This window comes from Ceratotherium simum, chromosome 14 (genome assembly GCF_057802395.1).
Source record: "Ceratotherium simum simum isolate JZ-2026a chromosome 14, ASM5780239v1, whole genome shotgun sequence".
NCBI lineage: Eukaryota > Metazoa > Chordata > Mammalia > Perissodactyla > Rhinocerotidae > Ceratotherium > Ceratotherium simum.
Genome location: NC_141913.1, coordinates 22056081 through 22075881, shown reverse-complemented (window position 1 = coordinate 22075881; position 19801 = coordinate 22056081). Strand labels below are relative to the sequence as shown.

The following is a 19801-nucleotide window of genomic DNA, read 5'->3' as shown; positions in this document are numbered from 1 at the left end:
ATATTTTAATGCCAATATGCTGAGGTAAGAAGTGGTTCCATAGAATGCTTATGACAGTTTTTACAGAGGGCACACTTACAGGATAGTTTGCCTTCCTAAAAAGGAAAGATAGATGGAATTGAATGCAAAATGCTATTTATTGAAGAATTACACAGTGTAAGGCACTATGTTAGGTGCTTCAGGCACACAAATATCCATAAGTCTCAGGCTTCATCCCTGAAGACGATTGTAAACTAATAGAGACATAAAACAATTTCATAGTTTTCTTTAGCCAAAAATCGTAAAATGGCATCAGTTTAAAGAAGGAAAAATTCACATCAACTATGGGGGGAAGGGAGGGGTTGTTAGGAAGGCTGCATAGTGTGACATCTGGGTGTGATGGTGGTGATGATAATGATGGTGGTGATGGCAGTGGGGCTGGTGAAGTGGTAATGACACACCCCTGTATTCTACTCCTGAGTTCAAATTTATTGAGAAATAAGATATAGCAATCAGACTGATGGAAATCAAGGTATAAGTTTTATTGCTGAAAAAGCCTACCTGAGGGATGTTTGGGGAAAAGTCGAAAAGGTAACCGAGAGAACATGGGTGGTTATTTCAATGACTCCCATCCCAGAGATTAGAGTAGAAATTCCTTCCCCTCCAGGTTTGCGTGAACAGTGAAGATGAAATGTTGCCTTTTAACACAATAGTGAGGATTTTGTGATTACTTTGGTAAATGATACACAGATCACTGAAGAGTCTGATTAGGGAAAATCGTGATTAAAATTGTGCTTCATGAAAATGATTTGCCTCCTAAGTGCTACATAGATTGGAGAAGGTCAATTAGGACAATTGCAGGAAAGTTGGTAGGGCAATATGTAGGATCCATTTGGAGTCACATGAGAATGATGGCATTGGGAATAGAAAAGAGACAATGGATAATAGAGACACAGAAATGCCCTAATCTTTGGAACTTGGCAACTGACTAGTCAGGCTAATGAAAGAGAGGGAGGAGTTAGATACCTGGGATTTTAATCCTGGCTCATTTGGAAGATGGTTACAGTAGGGAACTCAGGAGGAGGTAATTGTGGTGAAGAACTGAGTTAATACAAAGTTCACTTTGGGCAGGTTTAGTTGTTCCTATCAGTGAAGAAAATCCGTCAACAACCATTTATTGAACATGTACTATGCATAAGCCACATAAGAAGAGTGCAGAAATAATTTGATGACGTTGAAAGGAAAAGGACACTAAATCCTGGCATTTGGGGCCAAGATATAGCCTTTTGAGAGGGAGTTTGGAATATGTATATTATTTCATTAGTATTTTTATTACACAAGAAATATATGTTTGTGATAGAAAAATGAGAAAATGCAGGTAAATAGAGAAAGAATCCATAATTGAATCACCCAGCAATAGTTGATATATTTATATGTATATACAAATCTGTAAATAGACTCATAGTATTTATAAACTTTAAAAAAATACTTGTTATTAGCATAACTGGGGACATCTACATGCCTTCTAACAAGTAGAACAGCATGCCGTTAATTCAAGGAATGGAGTAGCCTCATTCAGCTGGAGTGCATGGTACTTGGTAGGAGAATAATGAGAACGATGAAAGAAGATTGAAGCCACATAGCAGGCAGAGACTGGGCTGGTGTGTTGTCTTTCCATTGCATTAGTTCTTAGTTACATATACCTTTGTGGATGATTTTTTTAAACATTACTTCTTTCCCCAACTGCTAGGTTTAATTTTGTGCATAATTTGTTATTGAAGAATAAGCTCATGGTGTTTGTCTACCTTTCAGATATATGCCTATGCAACGACTGCAGATGGTTATGCTCCAGAGTACCCACTCCCCTTAGTATTCAAAGTTGAAGATGATAACGATAATGCCCCATATTTTGAAAACAAAGTGACTGTCTTTAACGTGCCTGAAAATTGCCGATCCGGTAAGTTCCCGTTTTAGGAAAACACTAGATTTTTGCTTCAGTTGAATTGTTCATTTAAACACAATTACGCAAAACATTTTTAAACGTTTAACTTTCAAGGATATTCTACATAAAACTTTGTAGTCTTAGAAGATCATATACTCTTCAAAGGCAAACCTTTTTGTGCTCATTTTGCTATGTGCATATAGAAGGCAGCTAACTGATATATAATGTTACTAACTTTGTTAGATTAATCCACAACGAATAGGAATGTGTGACAGATAAATGCTGTTTATATTTTCTATTCTGACCATGTACACATGTGTCACAAATATATTTATAAAGCAATAAATAATTTGAATCTTTGTAAAGTCTCAATACATTTTCAAGGACCCAGAAATATATCATGGCATGGAAATGCTGATCTGACTTATAACAAAATATACATTGTTTTGCTTGGCATACTTTCCAAACAAATTGAAAAAAAAATTTGAACTGGTTTGATGCTATGGGCAGCCAAGATCTTGACCTCGGCATGCACAGGGGCATAACAAGACTGTCTAGTTATAAAAAAAATTTGCGCGAAATGTTTGTTCTTATGCCTCCCCCATTCTGTTGCCATTATGCGTGTATATTTAATATTGTTCTCCCCCAATAAGTAGTTTGCTAAAGCAACATTTCCAATACTCTGATTTCTGGGTCATAAAGTTTATCCAAATGATACTCAGACAGGCACATAACATTTGTGTCTTACATATATTAATAATTAATTGCATATATTAACAATTAAGCACACATTAGAATATAAAAGCATAAAATCTTTGTTATCATATGCAAAGCTGTGGTATTCCTCTAACATAATCAAATGGGACTATAAGAGAAATGAGATATACAAAGAAGATTCCATCCAAAAATGGCCCATGAACTGGGGTGGTGGGTTGGGGGGAAGAATTTGAGAACCGCTGTTACCAAGGGTGGGATGGCTGTTCTAATATAAGTAACAAATCATGTAACATATAATAACAAATCATGTTATTCACAGTCACCACATAATTGAAGTTTCCAAATAAAGGAAGCTTGGAATTTTAGAGAATGTTTAGACACTCCTCGACTTATCTGTAAAATTAATCTATTTGTGGTGTTGGGGAGAATATGCTACAGCAATGGCTTGATTTTATTTTTGTTTGTAATTTAATTATATTGCTATTTTAAGTTGTTGACAATATTGGATTTACCTAAACAGGTACTTCAGTGGGACAAGTGACTGCCAGAGACCACGATGAACCTGACACTCTACATACTCGTCTGAAGTATAAAATCTTACAGCAAATCCCAGACCATCCAAAGCATTTCTCTGTACATCCAGATACGGGTGTCATCACCACAACTACACCTTTCTTGGATAGAGAAGTAATGAATTGATTAATTAATTTCCCTGTCGCTAAACTACATTTAAACTGATAATGTCCAGAGAAGTTACAGTAAGGCCCCCTGTGGCCACCCCTCCAAGCAAGTTTCCAATCAGGCTGTGGTTAGGGCTTCCCTGGACGCTTCCTTTGTCCCTACAGAGATTTTGGGAAGGTATAACTTATTAAATGAGGTTTCACTTGAGATCATTGGCCTGATTTATGTGCGGATGCTAAAATAGCTTTAAATTTTGAAACGTTATGTTAGACACATCAGCTCTCCATTGTACTGACTGACTAATCTCTTGTTCTATATTTGTATGTATGGTGGCTCTTTTTGGAAAAAAAAATCAAAAAAGAATATTTGTAAAATAATCAGAGACTGAGCAATGGCTATGAGAATTACAAGTTATAGGAAATAGAAGTATTCATCAATGTACCTTTTTCCTTTTTTTCAGAAATGTGATACATACACGTTAGTAATGGAAGTGCGAGACATGGGGGGGCAACCTTTTGGTTTATTTAATACAGGAACAATTACTATTTCGCTCGAAGATGAAAATGACAATGCACCATATTTTACAGAAACTTCTGTGAGTATATTTCTATATTTATTTGTCTAGATTCACTTACTTTTTCAAAAAAACAAATCTGGAATTTGGTAGCTCTGTGAGATTACGCATTTTGGTTTGAATAGCTATCACTTAAAAATAACAGAAGCAGAAAAATATGATTTTCGTGAAAATAATTGAAGTGCCAGTTATTTCTGGATGCTAGGGAAATAACTACTCTCTTGGCTGACAAAGAGCTTCTTAGCTCTTGAGGCCATTCATGTATTCAATGTTTTCTTGGATGCCAAGCTCCAGTATCAGATTCCTTGCATTTAAATTTCTTTTATAGGGTGAAGGAGAAGAGGCCCTCTCTCTGGTGTCCTTTGCACTTCAACTTCTTAAGATGACAAAGGGACTAGCTTTATGTCCTTTGCTCTGCTGAGGAGTCAATAGTATAGGCTGGCCACTGCCACCTATACTGAGGCTTTTCCTCTATCACATACGAGCAAACTTTCCTTTAGGAAGTACACAATACAAGAAATATATATAGGATGATACTTCCAGAAAATAGTTCTTCTTTCTTGAACTTTTAGTGAGTAATCTTTATTTTTTCATTAATCTATACCAGAGTACAAGTCAAAGAAGGGAAAACCTGCAGTGATAGGCACACTCACATATTTTTTTACATTAATCTCTACAACTCGTAAGGATATATTTTATCCCATATTTCATATGAGGAAATGGAAGCTAAGTTAAGTAACTTGCCCACGATCTCATACATGTAGACCATGTAAGAAAAAAAACTGGGATTAGAATCTAGCTCTGTCATGCTCCAATGCCTATCAAGCTATCATCCTTCTATAAATTCATCTTACATCTCTAGAAGATTCCTATTTACCACTTTTTTTAGTCATTTAATATTGTATGCTTCCGTATTCGTGTTTCTTTTTGGGGGAGAGATGTAGAGGGGAGAAACTATGATTTAATTTCTCAAAGAAGGAAAAACTTTTTCCTTAAAGTGTTTGCCAGTGAATCAAAAGTAAATAACAATAATAAAAAAGATTGGCATATTAACAAGTCATCCAGTAATAATAAGAAATCAATGCAGGTTCTAATTATCTATAAATATTGAGTGCTTAATATATTAATATAAAGCATTTTATGTCTAAAAAGGGTCAATAGACTGTAAATATTGTAGAGGTTCAGAATAGAGACAAATCTAAGGGTTTGAATGATTAGGAAAATCACCTCCGAGAAGTTGAGAAGTTAAGACCTGAGTTAGTCTTTGAAGAATGGATAAGATTTGAAAAAGCAGTTTCGCAAAAAAAGAAGTCAACTATGCATTAAATGTGTAAATTCTTCCCAATATATGATTGCACATTTTCATATCACTTTTTGTTTTTCTTTAAGTATAAGTTTTAGAGTAGGAAAGCATGTTGTTAAAGCCTTGAATTTATAATAACAAGAAGCAATTGTTACAGTATTTTGCAGAAGTAGAAGAAAACAGAATTGACGTTGAGATTTTACGAATGGTGGTACATGACCAGGATTTGCCAAACACTCCTCACTCAAAGCCTGTGTACACGATCCTTCAGGGAAATGAAAATGGACACTTCAAAATTAGCACAGATCCAAATACAAATGAAGCAGTCTTGTGTGTTGTGAAGGTAAACAAAAACCACAAATATATATATCTAGTAATTCCTGTATGTATATAACTAGAGTATTGCAATGCAAGGCTGAAATGATTCACATTGGTTTACATAAACTTGTATTATTATTTTACCCTCATTTTTTCTCTTAGAGGAAAGGCATGGCAGGTAAAAACTCATTGTTCTAAATATGAGGAAAACCAAGCCAGAGAAATATTGAATTAGTAATCAAATATTAGCCTTAGAAGGTGTCTTAGACACCCATTAGTCCAAATCCCTTATTTTGTAGAACACAAGACAGAGAGAAATGGAAGAATCACTCACTATTTGAAATCAAACCTCCCTACTTTTCAATGCACTTCATGCTCATATTGTACTTTCATCTCTCTATAATCTTTTTATGTAACAGACCATTTACTAAATATTCAGCAGCTATACCCAGTAATCCTCCCACATTTGAGGTAGCCAGTGTTCTGGGATTTTTTAAATTCAATTGCAGTTACTGGCACCTAGCATGATTACTTTAACTGAACCTGATTCCTTTCTGAGTCCTTCTGCCCATAGTCCTCACTAACCCCTTATGTATCTTCCCTCATTAATTTCTTGGAGACGGTGTATTTTCTTAGACATGTGTAAATTGGACTTTCCTCATAAGATTTTTAGAAAACGCCCTTTAATTATTATACTATTTATTCTTTCTCTTTCTTTTTCTGGCTTCTAAATTTCTTTTTCTTGATTTCCATTTTTTATTATCTTGATAGATTTTAGTCTCTAATTCTTTATTGTTTTAGGGTTCTTTCTAGTTATTCAGTTCAGGACTGAGCACTTTGATTAGGAATTAAGCAAACTCAAATATAATGTGCTTTGAAAAGGTGTGGCTAGATAAAATTATATCTTTTAACTCGTATACTCAGAGTAACTGCTCCATTACAGCCAAATCTCAAGTCCTCATAGTCTCTCTAATTATTTCATATACTTAGTTTGGAGGGACTTCTGCTGTCTTAGTTATCACTGTTATCCCATTTGATAAGTAATGAAACAAAGAGAAATGTAGTCTATTTGAATATATTCAAACACTAATTCTGTATTTCTATTAATATTTAAACTTGTAATGAAAAAGTGAAGGCAGGACCTTCCCAAAGAAAAGTGAGAAGAAAAATTGGTTGAATCTTAAAATCAACAATTTTGCATTTGACAGTGTTTGCCATTATAGGAAGCTAATTATTAGTCTTTAACTACATTAGCACCAACTTTTGTTAATATTTTATACACAAAATTGATATTCCCTTTTGTGTAAAAACTTATAATTATAAGTCTCCTATATATAGTATTATATATTGACTGATTGAAGTATGTTTATTGAACAGCCATTGAACTATGAAGTCAATCACCAAATTGTTTTGCAAATTGGTGTACTTAATGAAGCACAATTTTCTAAAGCAGCAAACTCGCAAACTCCTACTATGTGCACTACAACAGTCACTGTTAAAGTTAAAGACAGTGATGAGGGCCCTGAATGCCAACCACCAGTAAAAGTTATTCAGAGTAAAGATGACCTCCCAGCTGGCAAAGAACTCCTTGGATATAAAGCATCGGATCCAGAAAACCGCAGTGGGGAAGGCTTAAGGTAACATATTTTTCAAAAAGTTTCTTATTTTTAATTATGATGTAAATTGAATTCCAGTTTAGGAAAGTTCTATGTATTTTCAAAATGATAGATTTTTGAGATTATGTCTATTCTTTGAGTACTTACATTTGATTTCTAAAAATTAGGTATAAGAAGATAGAAGATGAAGATAATTGGTTTGAAATTGACGAACACACTGGTGACTTGAGAACTGTAAAAGTGCTAGACAGAGAATCAAAATTTGTAAAAAATGACCAATACAATGTTTCTGTGGTTGCAATGGATGCAGGTGAGTGCAATTGTTTAGAAATAAAATATAAAAATGGATATATTTTTAAGGAAATCTTGGATGAAATCTGTTTATTTTCAGATCAAAATTTAATGCAAATAATGTTTGCATTATGATTTTTCAATTTGTTGGAGACCACCAAATTTAGGCCCAGTGCACTAGTAATGGAAAGCTAGGAGGTGGTGAATGGTGAAAGTCTGAGTTTCAAGGTCCGTATTATTTGATCTCTGCCATGGATACAGTGGCATCCTCGAACATCTTCCTTTTTTTCAGGAGTACAGATTTAGATTATTATGATGTGAACTTACTGCAAGGGTTCAACCCAACTAAAACAATTGGCTTCAAGGTAAGTTTGTTCTGAGCCTCCCTTAATGGGGAACAAAATATTTTTTCTATTCTCTAAAGAAACGATCAAATGATGACTCTTAAGTTTTTTGCTGTGGTTGGCAATCCTTCTCTAAGGTGAATTCTAGATCTTATCTTGTGAGGAAATGTCCTTCAAATGTCATAAAGTAGCGATCTCAAAACCCTTTTGACCATCCTAGCAGTAAGCCATTTTTGAATACGTCCCATTGTAGTGTAAACCCTGACAATTGGCTTTTCTTTTTGGAATGAGAGTGCCTGATTTAAGCTTTGATTGCCGAGGCATACACTGCAAAGAGGCATCCACTTGGAAGATGGCTATCTGGAGTAAACACATTGCCAGCCACAGGATTAGAAAAAGACCCAGGGTGCCATCCCACCCCACCACACCCCTACACCCCAGGCTCCTTTGTTTCAGAGATCTTGGTTCATTTCGATCACTCAACACTTAGGCCAGTTGTTTTTTCTTCTCCCCCACCCCTCTCCCCTCCCCCACTGCTTTAAATTCCTGATCTTATGTTTGAAATTCACCAATAAAGAGTGAGCCTACAAAACCCTACGTTCCCGTTCCCATCTTCGACCTCAATAAAAGCAAAACCCAGGGGCTCTCGCTCTCTCTCTCTCCTTCTCCCTCTCTTTTTCTCTCCCCTTCTCTCTCTCTGCTTCTCCATGTGATCTCACTCTGTGGCACAGGATTCATAAGTAATAAACCTTTTTTTCAAAGTTTCCTGATGGTTATGGCTGAGGGCATCTTGCAATCATAATAAGAGCCACAAGGCCTGGTTCAGCCACAACACTGGTTATCAATAGGCTGAGACAACAACCTCCATATATTTACTAGTATGTTTATTAATATATATGTGCTATGTATACATAGTAATGCTAATGTATGCATCATAAAACTACACAAAATAGATATTAAAAGAGGATGATAAAAAATATAAATAGAAGTCACAATATTGCATTCCATTACACCAATTATTTGCTCACCCTTTTGGGGTAAATTTCCATAAAGATGAATGAATTTGGGCTTTTATGATAGAGCTTATGCTTTTGACTATCTTCCTAATCCAAGACGGTTTCCACTATTTTTATGGTTAGCATATTTTTATATGCTAGATGTTCAAAACAAACAAGCTGATACAGCAATGCTGCTGTCTTTCTCTATAGAATCACTGAATTTCTTTAGAAGGAATAGATTAGTGTTTGAATAAATACATATCTAATCCCATGGAAATTAACAAAAGTTGAAAGTCAGTCATGAAATGGTTCATATTTATTCATTTTTCCCCTTGATATTTTGTTAATAAAATAAAGAAAAAAGTTTTCTTATATATTATGTCTCTACTTTTTCTATAGCTTTACAATAAAAGCCACATCTAAAAAACGATTTTCTGACAAGACACAAAGATTAAAATAATAAAGATGCTGGTTGCTTATAATTTATTTGAGAAAGGCAAGCCAATTCATACACATCTTCCTCGTTCAGGTTTTTTCTTACTTCCTCACTCAGCCTTGTTCTATTCCTGTTGCCTTGGGATGGAAACGCTGTGTTGCACATCATAATCAGTTACCAAGCATTTTTTTTTTTTGGTGAGGAAGATTGGCCCTGAGCTAACACCTGTTGCCAATCCTCCTCTTTTTGCTTGAGGAAGATTGGCCCTGAGCTAACATCTGTACCAACCTTCCTTTATTTTGTATGTGGCTCACCGCCATTGGGTGGCTTGATGAGTGGTGTAGGTCCACGCCCGGTATCCAAACCCATCAACCCCGGGCCACTGAAGTGGAGTGCGCAAACTACTACACCACCAGGACGGCCCCCAAGCAGTTTTAAAGAACTATTGCCATGAGCCAAAAATATTTAGGTTTCAAAATCTGAAAGCAAACCTAAATGTGAATATCATTATTTAACCATCTGCATATGATCATCCTTTCCTCTTGATACCTCTCACACATACTTTTAATGTAGTTTTTTCAATGTACGTAGAAAGAAAAACAACTAAAGAATGGAGAAAACATTAGCTGAGAAATATAGCTAATGTTGCCACTACTCGGTAATCCTGGGTGATTTGCTGCCCCTATATAAGTAAAAGTGAAATCTGAATGGTTCAAGAACACAATTATGATGTCAAACAAAGATTTATGTTTACTCATTTACTCCACAAATATCAATTATCTAGTAAGTTCCGAGTACTAGGCAAGTTGCCATGGAAACTAGAATTCATAAGACAAGGTCAAATTCTCACATGATATCAATTAAAAGATTATATATTCTCATAAAAGCTTCTATGGTATGAACATTTTCCCCATAAAAGAATGTATGGGTATCATCAGAAGTGGAAGTCAGTTAAGAGCTGCCCAAATTAAAGTATAAAGGGAGGAGATTTCACAGAGATGCAGAAGCTTGGTGATAGGAAAATGAAATACTATTTGGAGAGAAGGAAAATAGGGAGAACAGAAATAGAAGAAATTAACTTTGTCTTTGGTGCTCAAAGACGATGTCCGTAAGCACAGTGATCATAGTACAAGGAAATTAAACACCAAGTCTGACCTGTATGAGTCTGTGTCCAAGGCTCATGGATAACCTGGGTATGCTCAAGAAGAAGTAAAGATAAGCATGTTATAAATTTTAATGCAAGGCCATATAGTGACATGAAGGATTTTGTTTCTTTGAACTTTAATCCATTAATATATACTTCCAAGAGCCAAATATATAAGTAATTACATTTGCCCCTCTGAATCAGGGAGACTGGTTCCAGGGCCACCCCCCCTCCGGCCCACCCCTCCCCACTGTTGCCAAAATCCAAGGATGCTCAAGTCTCTTATGTAAAACAGTGTAGTATTTGCTTATAACCTATGCACATCCTCCCATATACTTTAAATCATCTCTAGATTACTTATAATATCTAATACAATGTGAATGATATGTAAATAGTCATTATACTGTATTGTTTAGGGAATAATGACAAGAAAAGTTTGTACATGTTCAGTACAGATGCAACCATTGTAGGCCTTTCATCCATGGTTGCTTGAATCTGGGGATGCAGAACCTGAGATACAGAGGGCCGACTGTACTTACATTTCCGCATGAACATTTAGTTTTGATGTTCATAAATATTTCAGGATAATGATCTAAGTATTCTCTTAGCTTTCTCAGAATGCAGTTTGTTTCTTTGTATTTTTTGTGTCAATTGTCTTTGTCAGTCAGGCTAGTTTCCCTACTGTCACTCTAGAAAACACTATTTTATACACCCTCAGCCTAGAATAGCACTACCCTCTCCTGTTTGAAATTAAGGTCTCTTCAAATGAATCACACTGACAACCTCTGTGATTGTTCCCATTATCTTTGTTAGGTTCTTCTCTTAATACCTTTTAAGCCCTCCTTCCCTGGAATAATATGTTAATTAGCATAAGTGAGGTGTCTTCTCTATGAAAGGGTGTTTCATTGTTTCTTAGGTATATTCTATTCCTCTAGCTAGATTGATTGTGAGATCACTTTCTTATAAGGAACCTTTTTCTTTGCTAAACCATCCCTTTACCAAACACCTGGCAGAGCAGAGCTTTTGGCGTATGTTTGCTTCATGCCGATCTTTTTTTTTTTTTGTCATTTCTTTTTTTTTTTTTAATTTTTTGTTTATTGCAGTAACATTGGTTTATAACATTGTATAAATTTCAGGTGTACATCATTATACTTCTATTTCTGCATAGATTACATCATGTTCATCACCCAAATACTAATTACAACCCATCACCACACACATGTGCCTAATTATCCCTTTCGCCCTCCTCCCTCCCCCCTTCCCCTCTGGTAACCACCAATCCAATCTCTGTCTCTATGTGTTTGTTTATTGTTGTTATTATCTACTGCTTAATGAAGGAAATCATACGGTATTTGACCTTCTCCCTCTGACTTATTTCACTTTGCGTAATACCCTCAATGTCCATCCATGTTGTCACAAATGGCTGGATTTCATTGTTTCTTATGGCTGAGTAGTATTCCATTGTGTATATATACCACATCTTCTTTATCCATTCGTCCCTTGATGGGCACTTAGGTTGCTTCCAAGTCTTGGCTATTGTGAATAACGATGCAATGAACACAGGGGTGCATGTATCTTTACGCATTGGTGTTTTCAGTCCTCTGTCATTTGAGAGTCTCACGCGTCTCCTGGTCCAGACTGTCAATTTCACTACCAAGAGCTTTGTTACTCCAGGTGTATAATTGGCACTTGGAACAATCAGTTTTAATATCAAAAATTGGGTTAAAAAGTTTACAAAACGCTTTGTTATATTTGGCTGTAAAAAGAATTTTCTTAAAATAACAAATATTTAAGGGTTGTCCTGTGGAAGAGGTAAACATTTTGTGTGTATAGTACAAAAAGAACGTGAACAAGTTGTTGGAAACGATTAGGAGCCATATTGTAGCTTGCCAATAAAGAACCTAAAAACTTTCTAACAATTAATTATAGAGCTCTGTGCGTGGAGTGGACTGATTCATAAGGCAGTGAACTTCCAGTTCTTGAAAACATTCACATGGCAATGGGGAACTGTTGCTTTTCAGAGTCCCCATTGTTGACACGTTGTAAGCTTAGATTTTAGTTAACCCAAGATGTACTTCCCAGCCCCGAGAGTGGGATATTCCTTACTCACTGATACTTAGGATTTGCTTATGTGCTTAATTTAAAGTTTAGAGGTAGACAAACATACCTACTTTTTCACAATCTTCAACCATAATCTTCAACCACAATCTTACTTTTGGCTCTATTTCCCAGAAGTAAGGTGAAAACATATCAGTCATTTGTAGTTTTAGAAGGCTTCTAGGACTTTATTTTCAGCTCTGGTTTTGACTACCATCCATTTTAATAATTTCAAGCATTTGTTTTTAACAACATGCTTAAAATAGAGACTATGATGGAAAACAATATTATGTGATAAATGTTGGCCAAAATAGAGGATTAAATGAGTCTTGGTTTGCTTTCCGATTGGCGGTCTACTTCTTGATTTGATTTTTAAAGTGTGATCTCTTTTTATTGTTCCATAAAGAGAAACTGCTCTCTGCTTAAATTTTAAAAAGTAAAATCACAGCACACATGTTGACTCATACATAATAATTGTAACTATATTTTTTTTATTTAAAAAAAATTAATTTTTCCTGTTACTCACTTTTTTGTTAGTTTGCTGATTTTGAAGTTGTTACTTGTGTTCACATTTATTTACAAATGTCTGGCAGTCTCAAAATGTTTATATGCTATTGCAGATTTCTTCTTATAGAAGTTATATCTCTCTTTTATTTCTAGATATTTTAAAAACTTGTTCAAATAGAATAACTTTTAAATAGATATATACAGTGGTTACTTTATGTAAGTAAGTAATTTAAAAGTCATTTTGAATAAATTAATTTTGTAGTTATTCAACAGAAAAAAAATTTCACTGAGATACACTACATGATCTGGATTAAGTGTTATTTCAAACTAAAAAGAAAAAACATTATATTTGCATATGATTTATAGTAGTCTTTATGATAAATTCAACATACATGTTCCAAAATTTAGACCAGTATTCAAAGCAAAAAAAAATGAGAAATTTCATCAATTGTCTATTTCAATTTTGAAAGTTTACCATTTATTATAGTTTGTTATTTTTTCACAAATGGTAAAATTTGAACATGTTTTCTGAACTTTGTTATCTCTTCAACACAAATAATGGACACTATTTTAATTAAAAATATTGAGACATAAAGCATTAGGCCAATAATAGTGCTGATCTAGAGAATAGAGATGAGTAAGAGTTCCTATTCTCAAAAAAATATTAATTGAATTAGGGTGGTGGTGCAAACTTATTTTAATGGTTTATTCAATTAAATTTTTTACAAAGTATAGTAAGTGCATTATGTCCATTGTGTTAATATTAATCTGTAAGTTGTCCGAGAAGTACTGGGCAGAGCAGTAGGCTTTCAAGATGAATAGGACTTAGCTCTTACTATGAACATGTTCGCAATTCAGTGTGTGAGCCAATGATGAGCCAAATAGTATTCCGAGAAATCAAAGGACAATATGGCTACCATTGTCCACGGAAGTCATAGCAAGTTTCGCAAGGAGGATCATTAAGGGATAATAGAATTTTGTCAGGCAAAAAGGAGGAGAAAAGTATTTCCAGCAGTGGCAACAGAATGTACCAGACAGGAAGGAGAGCATCTAGTGGGTTTGATAAAGGAAATGGTTAGGAGAGGAAGTCGAGGAGGTGATTGATGACCAAATGTAAAATCTTTGTATTCTAAGGATGAATATATGCTCTTTATAAAGAAAGATGTGATAAATCAATTTTACTTTCAACTGGTTATTCTGCAGTGACATTACTCATAATCTCACATGTTTTAGTTTTGAAAAACGCCTCAAGTTATCATCTGATACAGTCATCAATCTTCAAGGAAGACTGACATGCCACTATTTTGTACTTGTAGCAATGATATTTGTGATCCAGGAAGTGTGTGTGCTAATTCAACTTCACACAACTAGCAGAAAGCAGATGTCAACTGTGTATGATAAAGATTGTTGAAATAAGTTTTTAAGCGAAGAAATAACCTATTTTTAATTTTTCTTAGATGGCAGATCTTGCACTGGAACATTACTAATTCTTTTGGAAGATAATAACGATCACCCACCACAACTTGAAAAAGAAGTGACAATTTGTCGAAATACTAAGGATTCTGCTGTTCTAGAACCTGTAGATCCAGATGGACCTGAAAATGGTCCACCTTTTCAATTCTTTCTGGATAATTCTGCCAGCAAACTTTGGACTATAGAAACAAAGGATGGTGTGTAATTATGTTAAATCTTGTAATTAGTAGGAACTCAAGATGGCTGATGGTCTTGACTTTCACCTTAGTTCATTATACTAAATAAATATTCATGTTAGGAAATTATTTTATTGATCCTAAAAAATAGGATAATGCCTTGCTTCTTTTAAAGCAATGAATAATATATTTAAGTTTAGACTCCTGTTCCAAATATCTTTTAAGAAAACATATACATCTATTTTAAGATAATATTTGAATAACATATTAAGTATAGATTATTCTAACATAAATGTAGAGCAATATCAATTATTTTTTCTGGTTTCTTGAGAAATCAAAATAATTTTTAAGAAAAAAAATGAATCACTGGAATTTTTTCTAACCTAAATTCCTGCCCCCTAACCCCCCAGGAATAGCAAGTAGGAAAAATATAGCTACCGAAATGTCATATCAATATATATTCTATCTTTTTTTGCCTTAGGTAAAACTGCCATTCTTCGTCAACGGCAAAATCTTGATTATAACTATTATACTGTGCCTATCCAAATAAAAGATAGACATGGTTTGGCTGCAAAACACATGTTATCAGTGAGAGTATGTGACTGTAAAACTCCATCTGACTGTAGAATGACTAGTCAAGATGTGAGAGATGTTAAGCCATCAAATGTAATACTTGGAAAATGGGCTATTCTTGCCATGGTGTTGGGTTCTGCATTGTTGTTATGTAAGTATAACTATCTAGAATGTGTTAGCTGAAGTTTTTTCTAATATTTAAAAAATATGTATATGGCAATTCTTTGTATCAATGACATTTATAGCCTTAGGTAAATGTGTCAGTTTGAAAATCTTGTACATACTATCTGACTTGGGGTTCTGAGCCACAAGAAGAAACATATGAGTAAGAACAGATTAAAGTTAAAGTAAGTTTCAGAGATGTAGCCTCAGTTCTTCCAATACTTAGCTGTAAGACACTGGGTAAAAAATTTACTCTTCTTTGATCTCATTTTTCCACATGTAAAATGAAGAAGTTGGATAAAATTATTGTTGATATCCTTCTTTACAAAATATTATAGTCTTTCAACCAGCCAAATTTATGTAGTGAACGCACAAAAAGAACTAGTGAAAACAGAGTAGTTTCAATTTTACTTGGATGTTATTAATGAAGTGATGTAGCACACATCTTAAGAAGGCTCCAATGAGTGGGAAATCATCCTATGGTGAACCGCTGAGGAAACGTAATGTGTGCAAAAGATGCTAAGATTTTGCATTCTGCAAACTGTGTTTTGCAGATGCAAAAGTGATGGAAATCATTGCCCAGACTTCTCTCTTTCCTTCCTTCCTTTCTTCCTCCCTCCATCCCTCCCTTATATCCTTCCCCCTTCATTCCTTCCTTTCCCCCCCTCCTTCCCTTCCTTCCTCCCTTCCTTCCTTCCTCCCTCCCTCCCTCCCTTCCTTCCTCCCTCTCTCCCTCCCTCCCTCCCTTCCTTCCTCCCTCCCTCCCTCCCTTCCTTCCTCCCTCCCTTCCTTCCTTCTTTCCTTCCTTCCTTCTCTTCTTTTGTAATTGTCTATTTGACTACACACAACCTATTTGCATTTGCAAACTTTTCCCATAGTCTTTGCTGTGTCCTAATTCATTGATTTGAGTTTCAGGTTAAACTGGGTGTTCCTTTTAGCACTGTATTAGTTGATGCACACTTTCAAAACCAGGCACTGATTTTATGTAATTGCCTTTCTTGTTTGTATTTATGCCTAATGCTCTTTGTTTTGTGGTTCTAAACCCCTTGAGTGTGTTCTATATGGATTTTAAATACCAATAATATTAGCTTAAATTTCAATCAAATGAAGTTACTATTCCAGTGTGAAGGAAGTAAGAGAAACAGCTAATTCTTGACCTAGGAAGAGAGCTATTACTAAACTTTTCTCACTTCATCCTTATTACTTTTTATTGATTTGTTTCTTATGTAGCCTAATAACATAAGGCTCACTAAGACAAAGATGATCTATATAATAATACATTTGTTAATATTCTATTTTAAATTTTATGACCCAAAGAGATATCAATTCATGGAACAAATTTTTAAGAGTACTGTGAAGAAACTTTTTAAAAAAATCATATGATTCAAATGACTTAACATATACCAGCATGAAAAAAAAACCATTTTACTTAAATATTTTCATTTTTTTAGGTGTTCTGTTTACATGTTTCTGTGTCACTGCTAAGAGAACAGTAAAGAAATGTTTTCCAGAAGATGTAGCCCAGCAAAATTTAATCGTATCAAATACTGAAGGACCCGGAGAAGAAGTAATGGTAAGTCAGATTTCACTTTCCTTTGAATTGTATGGTGATCCAATGATGACAGTTGATTATTACATAATAATAGTAATAATAATAATAGCTAAGGTTTTATTGAGCATTTATTATGCCAAGCAGAGTTCCAAGTGCCCTGCATATGTTAATTTATTTAAATGCCACAGTTCTATTCCATTAGTTTCCTAGGATTGCCATGGCAAAGTATGACAAATTGAGTGACTTAAACAAGAGAAATTTATTGTCTCAGAGTTCTGGAGGCTGGAAATTGGAAATCAAGCTGTTTGCAGAGCCATGCTCCCCCTGAAGGTGCTAGTGAAGGATCTGTTCCAGCCCTCTCTCATAGCTTCTGGTAGTAACTTGGCTTATGGCAGGATAAATTAAATCTTCATATTGCATTCTCACTGTGTGCATTTCTGTGTCCAAATTTCCCCTTTTTATAAGGGTACCAGTCATATTGGATTAGGGACCAATCCTACTTGAGTATGACCTTACCTTAATTTAACTAATTACATCTACAATGACCCTATCTTCAAATAAGAACACATTCCGGGGGCTGGCCCAGTGGCTTAGTGGTTAAGTGCGCGCTCTCTGCTTCCGCGGCCTAGGGTTCGGATCCCGGGCGCGCACCGATGCATCGCTTGTCAAGCCATGCTGTAGCGGCGTCCCATATAAAGTGGAGGAAGATGGGCACGGATGTTAGCCCAGGGCCAATCTTCCTCAGCAAAAAGAGGAGGATTGGCAGGTGTTAGCTCAGGGCTGATCTTCCTCACAAAACAAAAAAAAAAAGAACACATTCTGAGGCACTGTGGGTTGGGACGTCAACATATGAACTTTGTTGGGGGGGCAGTTCAACCCATAACACCTACCATATGAGTACGATTATTATCCTGATTTTATGTTTGGGGAACTGAGAGGCACAACAAGTACGTGATTTGCCTGTGGTGGGAAAGAAATGAAAGCAAATTATTAGTTTCAATTTGATTCATTCATTTTATAACTCTAATTTTATTTATAGGAGGCAAATATTAGACTCCCCACACAGACATCCAACATATGTGACACAAGTGTGTCTGTTGGCGCTGTTGGTGGCCAAGGAGTCAGAACACAGCAAAGTTTTGAGATGGTCAAAGGTGGATACACTTTGGATTCTGGCAAAGGAGGTGGACACCAGAGCCTGGAGTCTGTCAAGGGAGTGGGACAGGGAGTAACAGATACTGGCCGATTCACATACAACGAATGGCACAGCTTCACCCAACCGCGGCTTGGCGAAGTAAGTGCCAATGTCTTTAAGTTCCTATTACATGAAAATTAAACACTATCTATAAATCAGGGTTTCCCAAAAGTTTTCCTCCTTACAGCCGGAACTCATCACCTTTTTAATGTTGAATTATCATGGATATGGATGTCAGTTCCAAACCCAAAGAGAAAAATGATCTTTTGAAGTTCAATTTTTAAAATACAGTATACAAAACTCTCTAGGAGTGGCGTATGTAGATGTATTTAGGAAGTGTAAGAAGACTGATAGGTTCTTCCCTAAAAATTACCAGGAAAATCACCTGGAGTGAAATATTTGTTATAAAGTAATGCATTGATCATAAATTATAAACATTTTTCAGTGTGTTGAATCCTCCGTGGTTATGAAGTCCTGGCTATCAACATCAACCAGATAGACTGTTAAGCTCTTATTTTGGGTTTTAGTTCCTTGTTTTATGTTCAGATTAATTAATATAGGTTAATATTAGCCAGTTTAATATACTACATTATTATAGCTATTTAATAGCGTGTAAAGATCAGAATCATAGCCTATATTGGTTTCTCCAAAATATGCAAACAAGCCACAGAGATACATTTCAACTATACAAATCTTATGTTCAAAAGGGAAATTGTAAGTTAGTTTTGTGATACATGCGTAGCTTTAATTTTCATAAATGTGTTCACTAGGAACATCTATGTGTTTGCTATATTTTAAGAATGAATATAATACAGACCAATCATGTGCATTTTTTATACGTAGGAATCCATTAGAGGACACACTCTGATTAAAAATTAAACAGTAAAAGGTAAATCAAAGACATTATTTTTATGTTAGTGTGTTTAGGTGTTTTTAAAGAAATAATAAAATGTGCTCTTTTGCCATACAGAAGGTGTATCTGTGTGGACAAGATGAGGAGCACAAAGATTCTGAAGACTATGTGCGTTCGTACAACTATGAAGGGAAAGGGTCCGTGGCCGGCTCGGTAGGCTGCTGCAGTGATCGGCAGGAAGAAGAGGGACTTGAGTTTTTAGATCATCTGGAACCCAAATTTAGGGCACTAGTGAAGACATGTGTAAAGAAATAAATGTGCCTTTAATAGAGTGACATCTACAAATACCTATGTAGGAGTTTATTGCATATAAAATGATAGCAGCATCTGCTAATGGATTTGTTTATTGGAGGTAAACTTTAAGTCATGTATAGATAAGGCTACTATAAATATGAAGCTCCCTTAGATTCTCCTTGTCTGGTATAACTTCCATGTTCTCTAGAAATCAAAGTTTCATTTATTAATTTTCTTTTCTATGCATGTATATATTGCCCCTTTCTGGACTGTACTTGTGCTTTCTTGCACCCTCTGTTTAAAAACTTATGTTACCTCATGTGCTGTGGAAGAGTATGTGGGAGAGCCGTATTGTAGAGGCTAATGAGAAATGAAATTTTATTTTAGATGAAAATTAAATATTTTCTTCAAAATCTTGGGGAGAATAAGGCTTTTAGGAATATTGTCTTTGGTGCCAGAGAATTGCTTCCTCTACCCGAGTGACTACGTATGGAAGGATTTTTAAGTATTCTTTTGTGCAGTCTTTGATTTGGTAAATAAGAGCTTATTTCTCACTACACTTTTTACTTGTGGAGG

General features: G+C 35.2%; 1 protein-coding gene across 2 annotated transcripts in view; it reads left to right on the top strand.

Annotated features, from left to right (window-relative positions):
* The window catches only part of DSC1 (desmocollin 1), a 29462-nt gene extending 10216 nt beyond the window's left edge, over positions 1-19246 (top strand). The window contains exons 6-16 of one of the 2 annotated variants that reach the window (XM_004422417.3): positions 1792-1936; positions 3159-3325; positions 3780-3914; positions 5354-5539; positions 6892-7151; positions 7298-7440; positions 14405-14617; positions 15078-15320; positions 16783-16904; positions 17923-18177; positions 19049-19246. In XM_004422417.3, coding sequence (XP_004422474.2) covers positions 1792-1936; positions 3159-3325; positions 3780-3914; positions 5354-5539; positions 6892-7151; positions 7298-7440; positions 14405-14617; positions 15078-15320; positions 16783-16904; positions 17923-18177; positions 19049-19246 — 2067 coding nt within the window. Of the gene's footprint in view, positions 1-1791; positions 1937-3158; positions 3326-3779; positions 3915-5353; positions 5540-6891; positions 7152-7297; positions 7441-14404; positions 14618-15077; positions 15321-16782; positions 16905-17922; positions 18178-18921; positions 18958-19048 lie in introns of those variants that run through there. The other variant, XM_087438823.1, reaches the window with a different exon arrangement.
* The last annotated feature ends 555 nt before the right edge of the window (positions 19247-19801 follow it).